Source organism: Pogoniulus pusillus, chromosome 21 (assembly GCF_015220805.1).
Source record: "Pogoniulus pusillus isolate bPogPus1 chromosome 21, bPogPus1.pri, whole genome shotgun sequence".
NCBI lineage: Eukaryota > Metazoa > Chordata > Aves > Piciformes > Lybiidae > Pogoniulus > Pogoniulus pusillus.
The window spans coordinates 7631557-7644172 of NC_087284.1; the positions used below are offsets into that span (position 1 = coordinate 7631557).

At 39.5% G+C, this 12616-nt stretch overlaps 1 protein-coding gene across 3 annotated transcripts in view; it reads left to right on the forward strand.

The window, feature by feature from the left end:
* Nucleotides 1-11706, forward strand: part of LOC135184771 (cadherin-6) — a 115772-nt gene extending 104066 nt beyond the window's left edge. For 2 of the 3 annotated variants that reach the window (XM_064160828.1, XM_064160831.1), the window contains 4 exons: nt 383-504; nt 1286-1403; nt 1492-1743; nt 4995-11706. In XM_064160828.1, coding sequence (XP_064016898.1) covers nt 383-504; nt 1286-1403; nt 1492-1743; nt 4995-5485 — 983 coding nt within the window. In that variant the 3' untranslated portion in view covers nt 5486-11706. Of the gene's footprint in view, nt 1-382; nt 505-1285; nt 1404-1491; nt 1752-4994 lie in introns of those variants that run through there. The other variant, XM_064160829.1, reaches the window with a different exon arrangement.
* Nucleotides 11707-12616: the final 910 nt, after the last annotated feature.

Below are 12616 nucleotides of genomic sequence, written 5' to 3' on the forward strand. Positions count from 1 at the left end.
ATTGCATCTTCATAACTCTTCAGTCTTCCTGAGTTAACAAAGGGATTATGTTCTGAAAACTTTCTTGCCACCATACTGTGTCAGGCTAATAAATGGTTCCAGTATTAAATTTTTATATACGTGTTTAATCACACATACATTACGTGGAGTGTTCATGGACTCTGACTCATCCTAACTTACCACTTACATAGAATCAGAGTAATGATAACACAGCATAATTTTGTGGAATTCCCTCCCATACTACATTCCCCAGAAAGCAGCAGAATAGAAGTGGAGTGTTGTGTGTGAGAAGAATTAAACCCCTAAGTCTGTCTTTTTCTTCTCCTGCACTAAGTCTATAGTTGTGCTAAAATCTCTCTTCTTTCTGGTTTTATCATTTCAGACAACCCAAAACAAAGTAGCCGTGTCCCAGTATTCATTAAAGTTCTGGATGTAAACGACAATGCTCCCGAGTTTGCCATGTTTTATGAGACCTTCGTCTGTGAAAATGCAAAGGCAGAACAGGTGTGTTGTCTGCTTGTACTAAAAAAAAATATTGCAAATTAATGGAGTTTTGCTACTACTCTTGCATCTTCTCATCAAGAGGCATACTTTGCATTGCATCAAACTGTCAGGTTTGCAAAATTAAACTAAACAGTAGCTGCACTGATCTGATTACACTTAGTATTCTTGCAGCTAATGTGACAGTACGTTTTAGACTGTGGTTTTCTGTAGCGCACCTTGTTATTCCTGATTAATTATCATTCCGTGATTCTCTGCTTTATTCAGACACCTCCACTGTTTCCTTCAAAAACAATTTCAGATGCATAACTGTTACAACTCCTGTCTGTGATACAGCTAATTCCTGCCAGATAACTCTCATTCTAAGAGTCCTACTACTAAATGGTTCAAAGTAGCAGATAATTTGGAAGACTGAGCCAAACAATTACTGTGACATGAGATTTGGGTAGATAAATACACAGCTTGGACTGTCTTGTCCCATGCAAAGGTTTCCTACCTGTTTGGAGTGGCTTCAGCCCAAAGCTGCTGGTTCAATTCAACATGATTTTCCTGCCAACTTTCAAGTTAATTATGTTACTGGCTGATGGCACAGAATAAAATAGCATGCTTATCCTAATCAGCATCAGCATCACATGAATCACTTTTCTTAAGCTCACCATAGCATCATCAGCTGCCTTAAAGCTGAAGAAAAAAATAATACAGTAAGATTGTTTTACAATCTTACAGTACATAAATAAACATAAGGTCCACTTACCCTGAAGGTCATTTTTTCCTATCGTTTCAGCTGATACAAACATTAAGTGCTGTTGATAAAGACGACTCTTACAGTGGACATCAGTTTTCATTCTCCTTACCTCCTGAGACAGCCAGCAGCTCCAACTTTACATTACAAGACAACAGAGGTGAATTTCTAGGAAGATTTTTTTCCCCTTTTCTCATTTTTGTTTTCATTCTTCAGATGAAGACATAATATATGCTTTGTGTTTCCAGACAACACGGCAGGGATTTTCACACGAAAAACCAGATATAACCGACATGAAATGAGTACCTACTTCTTGCCAGTGGTAATATCAGACAATGACTACCCTATCCAGAGCAGCACTGAAACAGTGACTATTCGAGTATGTGCTTGTGACCATCGAGGAAAGATGCTGTCGTGTAATGCAGAAGCCTTGGTTCATCCTACAGGTCTTAGCACAGGGGCTCTTATTGCCATTCTTCTCTGCATCATTATACTACTCGGTAAGTAGCTCAGAGGCACTTTGCTCCTTTCATGGTTATTTTGCATTGGTACAAGTGGTTATAACATGGCTAGGACAACAGCAAAACAGAAGCATCCTTGTCTTATCCTGTATTTGTATTACTGAATTTTCCTCTCTGAGGGAATATAGAACACATCACACCACATCTAATCTTAGTTTTCTCTCTTTATTGGTTTCAGAGGTGGACCAAACTAATCACTTTCTGCAAGTGTCTCTTTCTGTTTAACATAGAAGGTGGCCAAATAATTTAGCATTAAACAATTAGTTTTCTGCATCTAAACTGGGGAGAAGTCTCAGTACTTCTGATAAAAAAAGCATGCTGAAATGGGGTGGCTACTAAAGCACTCTCTGAAAAGCTGCAGAGTCCTTCCCTTCAGGCACGGGTAAATATGAAGAGATTAGAGTACTTACATGTGCTCAACATTTATTTTGTTAGAAAAGTAAGGACAGTTCCAACCATTCATACAGCAAACACAGACTGTTGATCCCTCAACCATCAGCCACAGTCTGTTCATCTGGGGAGAACTGTAAACACAGGCAGTTCTCAGGGAGATACTATTAGTGACCTTTAGTATCTGGACAGGAAAGAAGGAAGTCAGATCAATTTTATAGCAGTGCAGTCACACTGGGGAGAAAATGTTTCCTCAGTGATTCCACTTCCTTCTACCGTACTTTTATTTTCCTTGGAGCACTGCAGAATCATTCTGATCATAGAATCACAGAATGTTTTAGGCTGGAAGGGACCTTTAAACATCACCTAGCCCAACCCTTTTGCAGTAAGAAGTGTTATCTTTAACTAGACCAGGCTGTTCAGAGCCCAACCCAACCTGACATTGAGTGTTTCCAGGGATGGGGCATTTACCACCTCTCTGGGCAACCTGTTCCAGTGTTCTACCACATTCGTTACTATCAACAACATTTCCTTCTCCAGTAATGACTCAAAGACCATGTTGTGACTCTCAGACTTTAACAGTATAGTCACGCCTTGCCCATACATGCATTATCTCATTTTCAGAAAAGATTCCCACAGTAACAATCTTACCCTTAATTCGCCATTGAATCAGTTTCACAAAACGTGGTAACATTGCCTAGAAGGGCTGAGCTCACTTTGTAACAAATTCCTGTCCAGAAAAAGAAATCTAATGCTGCAGATAGCCTTGCACTCACTAGTACAACTTTGCTCATTAATATCAATCTGACATTAAATGATTTACTGGTTTATGTCAATGGAAAATAATTGATTCTGTGTGCTAAGCAGCACTTTATGTCAATTACTGCTCACACCACCATGCACCATAAGCAGATTTTCAATTAACTCAGCTACATAATTTTCTATTTTCAGGATAGTTGCAGGGTTTGCATGTGCAACCATTACTGAGTGAAAAACAATACTCTAGGCAGACCTGAACCACAACTTAAAGTTTAACAGAAACAAAAACTGCCTGCAAAATGCTCAGTTTATCTGCAGTTTGAGTAAGTCAAAAAGCTTATCAGCAGGCCTCAGACACTCCTAAATACTGACAAGCAAATTAAGGTGACATACTTTAGAATACAACTTCCATTGCTTTGGGTTTTTCTGCCTGCAAGTTCAGCACAAAGAAAGAAAATTCAACTATCAGAGATGTGACATAATTATCTAAGTTTCACCTCTGAATATTCTGTGTAACAGTATTTTTGTTAATAAGCTGCTTTAGCAGCTCCTCGATGTAAAAACGACCATTCCTGTGCTTTCTCAGATCACTCTACCAGCAATATTCCAGAAGCCCATTCAAACTTGATGTTGTATTTTTCAGGTTCTCCAAAATTTTATCCAGCTGTTTTCTCACATAGACCTTCCCTCAATCCTCGCATACAGTGTCACAGATTTAAGCTCTTGAGGAACAGAATTATCTCAGTGCATTTTTGCACAGCTGCACAGAGAAGCACCACTCAGATTAGAACGCTTACATAACACCCTAAGCAAATCCTCATCATTCGGGTAATAGCCTGAAGCTTTCACCATCTGAATCAGCCTTCTAATTTCTTTGGTTTCACCTCCTCACTTATTTCCTTCCAATTGATATCAACAGATGTTGTCCCTTACACTATTCCTATGGTAAAGCCAAAGCAGGAATTAGAGCACTTTCCTGTGTTCTTGGGATCCCTCTGTAAGCAATGGGGAGAAAGAGACTTCCACAATATGCTTGAGCATACCTATAGAGAGCAACTTGCTCAAAACAAGCCTGCAGGGGAGCCCATCAGATTAAAAAATCAGTAAGTTTTTTGTCTGTTGAAGGAAGCTAGGGCAGACAAGTTTCAATGGGCTAAAATTTTGGGTTGAGGATGTCCTTAGCTCTTGGCATTGCTCTTAAAAGGGCTACAAAAAAGGAAGGGACTGCTGAAAAAAAAAAGTTGTTAAATGTGCTTCAGCTTACATGATTTTAGAAACACAACTGACATGGAAAATAATTTTGATCCACTTTATCACCTCATAAGAGTTTAGGCTTCTTCTGCTTTGCTTTGCTATGAAATAACTATGAAAACAGTAAAATGTCTCATCTCTTAGATTCTGCACAGCAGAGATGAAATACTGGGCACTGTGAAGCTCAGATTAAGAAAGCAACAGTGAGAGTATTAATGCATCCCTGCTCCTCGCTGATGCTCATTTGTAAATATTCAGCCATTTCCTATTTCAAGGTAGAATTCAGGTAAGAAATCAAAAATAAGCTTCTAAAGGAAGTAGTTTTGAACAGATTCCCTTCCATCAAAGTCCATTCCACTCCAAATGTGGCTCTGTTAACCTTTTATCACAGCCCAGCAGATAGTAGCCTGGTGCACAGTACAAGCTGAATCTCGTTCCAGGGGTTTAAGGTAAGTAACATCTGATGTTCCTTGTTTTGGGAGAAAGTGTTTCTTACTTTTCAACTCTCAGGAAACTAGTTCTGTTCTCAAGGCAATGAAATTGCTGTATGACTCTGGGTAAAAATGTGCCTCCTGACAAAAAGACACTTCGCTTGGTTTCATACAAGCTTGATGTTTCCTTTCTTCTAGTGTGTGTTCATGCCATCTCATCTCCCAGGGTATTCGCAGGCAGAACAAGCACAGCCTGAAAGCCTGATATGTGTGTTTGCAGTTTTGCAAAACATCTTTTACAACTTTGAATGTGAGCAGAGGCAGAACGCTTCTTCTGGGTTTTAATGGAGTTGAGGATTAACCTTATCCTTTGTCTTCCCCTGTTATTTTTGTTTCCAGTTACAGTGGTGCTGTTTGCAGCACTGAGACGGCAGCGGAAGAAAGAGCCTTTGATTATTTCCAAAGAAGACATCAGAGACAACATTGTCAGCTATAACGACGAAGGTGGTGGAGAGGAAGACACCCAGGCATTTGATATCGGCACACTGAGGAATCCTGAAGCCATAGATGACAATAAATTACGCAGAGACATTGTGCCAGAAACGCTTTTTATGCCGCGGCGAACTGCAACAGTGCGAGATAACGCAGATGTCAGAGATTTCATTAACCAAAGGTTAAAGGACAACGATACAGACCCAACGGCACCCCCATATGATTCGTTAGCAACCTATGCGTACGAAGGTAACGGTTCTGTGGCCGAATCCCTCAGCTCCTTGGAGTCAGTGACTACGGAAGGAGATCAGGACTACGATTACCTCAGTGACTGGGGCCCTCGGTTTAAAAAGCTGGCAGATATGTATGGCGCAATGGACAGTGACAAAGACTCTTAATATGTTGCCTTTTTTTCCCCCCTTACTTGTTTTCAGAAACAGCATCGAGATAAGTGAAGTGGCTATTTCTTTCTATTTCTCCACAGCTGTGTGAAATTCTACCTGTTCCAGTTGTGTAATGACTGCAGCCCGTGTGGATCAGCTGTCAGAAAACTTTTTCTAGTATCATTATATGAGCTTCCAAGAGGCAAAATTCTTATTTTTTAGTGCATCCAGTTTACCCAGCCAATCTTAATGGCATGGCAGCGATGAAAGGGAAAAAAAGGATCAGATGGGGAGCAATATTTTTACTTATTCTGCTTATATTGTAAATTGGAGTATATTACTGTTTAAGGTCACTTGCTCTTTTTACTTGTATTCAGACTATTCAGCTCAGACGACTGCTCTGTCAATTGTGTATTGCACATCCCAATGTAATGAGATACCCTAGTTTACCTTGTGTATTATAGTCAAAAGTAGTGGTGATGGAATGAAGGTTTATTATAAGAGTAAGCTGAGAAAAAAAAAAAAACCAGACATACCAGTATTTTATTCATAAAGAGGGTAGAAAGGTCTAATGGTCATTCAAATCTAAGTGTTTTTATAGAGCTCGTCCTTGCCCCCAATGCACTGAATCATACTAACACATACATATAGAGTTCATTGATTTCTACGTGTATATTCTTCTGACCTAGCACTCCTGGAGAGATGTGTGTGCATGTGTCTTTGGTCAGCAGCCCAAATGGGATGGTTTCCTCGTTCTAACCTAGATTTGCCTTGTCATATAAGGCAAGTCACCTAATCCAGCTCCATATTAGATAATGACTTTGGAGGAAGGAACAGATCATAACTGTGCTCTTCTTCATACTTCTTTGGTTGGCCTCCTCTTGCACATCAGTTCAGCAATGGCCACTGTGCAGGGGAGGTGGCAGTCAGACTTAATACTTAACTACTGCTTGTTCTCATGTGCATGAGAGTAGAAGTCTCAAAAGGACTACCATCCTGTGGGGCAAAAAGAACTGCAAAGGAGGAAAGAGTTCTTTTCTTGTCCTAACATTCCCTGCTCGATGCCTAGGATGGCTTCCTGATTTACTTTCTGCCCAGTTTTGCTATCTGTAAAGTGGGGAAATAATGCCTACCTCATCAGGATGTTTTAAGAGTTACAGAAGTCATTTGGAAAATGCTTTAGAGATTGAAAATGCTGGCATTCTACAGGAGGAAGTAATTTCTCATGCTTTTGGGTGGTCATTTTCCCTTTTTTTTTTTTTTTCTCCTTCCTTTCCTTTCAGATTCAAGCCCTGAATGCACAAGTGAGAATCAATAATCATTCCAGTGGCCTGAAAATTAGGGTTTGTAACTACAACTCATTTTATAAATAAACTATTCAGACAGGGTTCTTAAAGACTTCAACAAAAGGTAAAACTTCAATCACAAGTCTTTCTCTGTGTATATCTCTTCCTTGCCAAGCTATTTTTGTCCAGAAGTGGGGTGGGTGGAAGATGCCATAGTTTCAGGCTAAACCAGTTTTCTTTAGGCTTGTGTACCACTCAGTATTTCTGTTGGTTTGTCAAACACACACAGTTTCTCCTCATCAAATGCAGCCAGCTAGGAGAGGCTTAATAGAGAAAATCCTAAAAGGCAGCCATGGGACACATTCAATTCCAGAAGCTAAAAGTTGTACTGTGTCCCAAAGCAAGGATGCCATCTATGATACTGTGCCAAGCAAAGATGAAATTTTAAATGTTATTTTATTTTAACATACCTCATACACAACTAATCTCATTCATTTCATTTTGAAACAGTATTTAATAACAGAACTGCAGGAATGGATCTGTTTTCTTCCTCTTAACTGAATCCATTTGAAAACTAAACAGCTCAAATTTAAGAAGAGAGAAGGGGAAAAAAATAATAAACAGCAAATTAAAAGGGATTAAGACTGAATCCCTAGAACTCATTACTCCTGGAGTTAAATAAAGAACACGATATTAGACTTACACAAGCATGATGACTTGATTTCAGGTTTTGCTAACCAGCTCACAGTAAAGAGGATGAGCCTGTACTACATGGCTGGAAGTTGGAAGGTCTTCAGAGCAAGGAGCATATTTGTGGGTCTAAGGCAAGTCAGCTAATGGTTTGCAGATGCCCAGCATTATAGATTAGGTGGATTTTCAGAGAGGGGGAGCCCTGAGTTTCAAATGGTTCTGAGCCCCTGGTCTCACCAGAGGCCCCTCGCAGTGCTTCTGTCCAGCAGAACAAGGTCTCCGACCCCATTATTACGGTGGGCCTGAGGCTTTTGTGCCCATTACAATGGCACAGCTAGGCCCTTACTATGTCTTAACAAAGGCCCCTTAAGAATTTAAGATTGTAAAAGCTTTTGAACAAGGAAAAATGGGTACAAACTGGAACACAGTAGGTTCCTTCCCAACATGAGCTGACACTTCTTTATGGTGAGGGTGATGTAGCACTGGAACAGACTGCCCAGAGAAGCTGTGGTGTCTCCTTCTCCAGAGATTTTCAAAACCCACCAGGATATGTTCCTGCGTGGCCTGCTCTAGGTGATCCTGCTTTGCCAGAATAGTTGGATGCGATGATCTCTGGAGGTCCCTTCCAGCCCCCTACATCCTGTGATTCTGTCGAAGTCCAGTCTTTCATAGCTTCCTTGAAATAAGAACCTGCAGGAGGCAACTTCTCCAAAACTTGTCTCTGGCACAGACGAGGGACCATCTGGATTTCAGGTATGTGAAGGACCAGCAGCTGCCCAGGCACAACCTACCACAGGTCTCTCACTTCACGAGGGACCTCTTCATACCATCAGTGGAGACAGTACACCCCCTCGGGGTGAGGGTTTCAGAATTGTTCCTAAACACAAGCGTGTGTCTCACTCTTGCTGCATTGAGTTGCCTCAAGCAAACTGCCTTAAGCTCAGAGTCCAGGTTAAGCTAGTAAGCTGTCCCTTCCCCTCCTCAGACTCAAGGGAACAGATCTAAATCTGTGTGCAGAGGGGATGGCAGAGATGACTGTGAAATCACACAGGTATTTGGTCCTGCAAGCCAACCCTGGCTCAGAAGGAAGAGAGCATCACTGTCACTTACTTCATTGAAAACAAACTTTGCACCCAGAAAGTGCTGGGCTACCCTGCAGGTCAACTTACATTACTCACTCTTTGAGGTGGAATAACAAGATAGGAGAATCATCAGTCTCCTTGTAACTACTTTTCTATGGTTGTATAGTAGTTTTGTCTGATTGAGTGGTTGTTAGTAGCAGTCTAAGCAAAACTTTTAGATTTTGGGGTTTTCTTTTAATTTCATTTTGTGTTTTTTGTTTTGTGGAGATTTTTTTGTTTTATTTTTCTAACTGAAAGATGGTTTTATCTTGTCCATTCAGTGACACAGTAAATAATAGAGTGGCTACTTGTGCCTATTATGTAAGTATATATAAAATTATGTTATGTCACCACAAATATGGTGCCTGAATAGCAAATGAATTATTGTAAGAAAATTCAAGGCAAACTTGCATCCAAATTATTGTTTATGCATTTATGTTTTATGGTCTGTTTTTTCATGCAAACCAGACAGATTTAGCATCTCTCACACAGCACAGGGGTTCAATTCTGTCTTCTCCTCTTGCTTGGCAGTATCACAAAGTGCAATTTATAAAATCGTTACTGCGTATTAAATATTTAAAGTGCCACATCACAGTGAATAGGGAACTTTGCAGTATTTCTTTGCACTTTGCTGCATGCCAGATGATAGAAATGAGTATTTAACAATGCTTTTACACAGTGGTAGATTCGTTATTTACAATGAACAAGTGTCAGATTGAAGTGGGGCTTTAGGCTGTTCTAAGTCTGCTCTTTTTATTACCATACATCTTTGAGAAGAAGAAATATTATGAAGTTTAAGCCAGGTAGAGAGATGAACAGTGCAGCTGGGTCTTAATATGGAAGAGCACAGGAGACCTATTAAAAGATTCCAAAGAATTCAGTGGAGTTAAAATGATACAGGGGGTGTGTTTATATAACAGACTTTTCCAGTCTTGCAACTGCAGAAGCGTAACACTGCTACACTTGAAATAGAGTAAGGTTTCTAGTATAGCTGTTTCATCCCAGCTACCAAAACAGATACTTGATCACAGATTTTTTTTCCTCCAAAAGAGTTATTATTTCTTGTTTAAATTGATTCTATCCCACAGCAGCACATACCTCTAATGCAGTTGTGCTAGGATTTCTCTGCGTAGATAGGTGCTTGGAAGAGAGCTGTGGCAGAAATCTGTACCTGTACCAACATCAGTACTTTCTAAATTTGTCATAAGAAACAGAAGTATTTTTCTGACATTTTCTATTTTGCTAGTTGTCCAATCTTACTTCATTCTGTGGGCAGTTATTTGCTAGGTCTTAAATGTGAATGAGAGAGGCAGCCTACAAATGATCCAGTTTTGTAAACAGCAGGCTACATTACATGGCACAACATTTTATTTCTTTGTCACAACTCCCCCCCCCCAAAAAAAAAAGTTCCACAAAACCAAACTGGCTATCTGTAGTACCATAAAAAGCAGAACAATCATGAAGAAGTCAAGCACGGAGAAATGGCTTTGGGAAAATATGTCCATACATGCACAGGATGAAGAAAAAGAAGTGAAAAAAATAATCTGGCTATGAAGTCAATCTAGGTGGCCATGTTTCAAAACCTGATTTGTGTTGAGCAGAGCCAACTGCACAGTCACTTCCAACGCTTCCAGGTTTCATACAGCAACCAGAAGAACAGTCATATGGATAGAAGACAGACATCATCCTTTTCAGACCAAGCACATTAAATTCAGGCCATTTCGATGCAGATCTCAAGGAAAGAAAGTCCCTTGTGATTACTATTAAAACATGTTAAATTTTTGCAGCTCATCTACCTTGATGGCCTTTTGCAAGATGAACTATGGACAGTGATTCTGAGCGGGTAGCTCTGCAAACACCACATTAGCTCTTCCTGCCACCAACTCTTTTAAATTTCTCCATGTTTCCTTTGGTTGTAAGTAGCACTGAAACATTTCACAACACCAGTGTCCCAACCGGATGCTGTCATCCCCTGCCCATTTGTATTTCAATTACCACTGCAGTGTGAGCTCCCTTTTCAAATCAAAGGTGGCAAATTAACAATCATTATGCAACTTCCAATGAGTATGAACTATATGGCAGAGTTTTTTCCCAACCCCTCTAGACCTATTAAACGGCAGTCTACTCCAATAAATGTCAAAGACATTCCATTTTTTATTTTCAGTTTAGTCTTCAGAAAAACTTGTTTCCTTAGAGGCTGTTTTTGTACATATGAAAGAAGAGGAACAAAAGCATGTTTAATGTCTACAGCCTCATGACTGCTCCAGAAGGACAGAAAAAAACCACAGCAACCAACACAACCTCTTAATGCCAGTCACTCCCCTCGGTAGTTTATTTAGGCACAGCTGAAATTATCTCCATCCTGCTCTTCATTTTGCAATATTACACTTTCCAGCCCAGATCGCATTTGTCATACACTAAACCCTTTACTAAACAATTCATAAGATTCAGCAGTAGGTATTCCAAAAGCCATGATTTGGGTTACAGAGAGTACAAGAGTTAGAGAGCACTAGAAGTAACCAGGAAACAGGAAAAAACCCTCAACTGCCGGGGGGAGGGGGTGAGGAAATCAGTCACATGCAAAGCAGGCGCATGGCACTTAAGAGCCACAAAGCTGTCATATTATGCGTAGAGCAAGTGGATTTCAAAGTAGTTTTTACAGACCTGCTCTTACGTTGTTTTTCTGCATGTATCTCTTGCTTTCTTAAAAAAAAAAAAGAAAAAAAAAGGGAGCTGCTAACTTCAAATTTCTCCTTCCAAAGTCAATTTGAAAATAAGGCATAAGTTCAGCATATAGAGAAACCTTTTCCAATCCCATGGGGTTTTGACCTTTCCTATGAGACTGCACTATTTATGTAAATATACCTTGAGACACTTTCTACAAGCTTTTAGTTTTCTATGATCTATTACGTCAGTGTTTATTAAAGAAACAAATGTATAGGATTATTATGCATTCAGGTGTACACAACAAATAAACACCACTGCAAACACGAAATTGTTCTGGATTTTGACACACACACAAAAAACCTTTAGAAAAAAAAATAATCACTGTACTGTTTTAATTCTGTGACTACTTTCATTGCTTTGAAAAATTAAACTGAAATGAAAGGCCTTATAATAAATGCTATGTGCATCTTAACTGTGTTACTGAGCGAAATCAATCTGGTAAACTCCTATTGTGATTTGTGATTTTTAAGCTCTTAAAAATAAATGCTTTTTGGTATTGATTTTTTTTTTTTTAATTAGAAATACTTCAAAGCATAAATCGAAATTGATGCCACCACCTGGGAAAATTTACCGGCTGGCATGTTCCAGCCACATGGTTTTTTATGATGTCATCCTCTGGTAATGCCAATGGAGCTTCAGCATCAGATGGATCTGCTCACTGCTCGGCGCAGAGGAACACTGGCAGGTGCTAAGATTTTTGTTACCTGAGAGATTTACACCTAGAAGCTTCCCTCTGTTGCAGAGGGACCCGTGCTGAAATGATTCTCTCTTCTGCAGCATGGGTGGGCAGTCTATTAAAAGAGTGTGCACTCTCTCCCTTTTATTTCCTGTTCACTGTACTGGCTTTTTTTTTTTTTTTTTGTGGGGAGAGGTTTGGGGGGAGGGTGTGGGAAATGAAATGTAAGGACTTACTGAGAAACCAATTTGAACAACAATTTCTCACACACTGAATTTACCGGTTTGCAAATTGATTTTTGTAACAAGCTATTTATATGATATTACTTAATAAATTGTTTTTTCTAACTTGCTTTTTTTTTTTTAATTTTTTTTTTTTTTTTACAACACTATCATAAAGATAAGCATTCAAAAAGATTATATGCAATCACTTTAAGCCACTGGAGTAAACCACCTCAGCCTTTCAAATGCCATTTATAAGTGTCTGGCTTGCAATATGCTCTAAGAGCAGAAGGATCACTATCCTGTGATCAATGAGGCCTTTCAGAAGAGTGATATAATTTCAGAAGGCATCATTTAGTGATGCCTACAATGAGGATTTTAGTCTATGATCACAAACCTAATTTTGACTAGCCATGTTTTCCCAG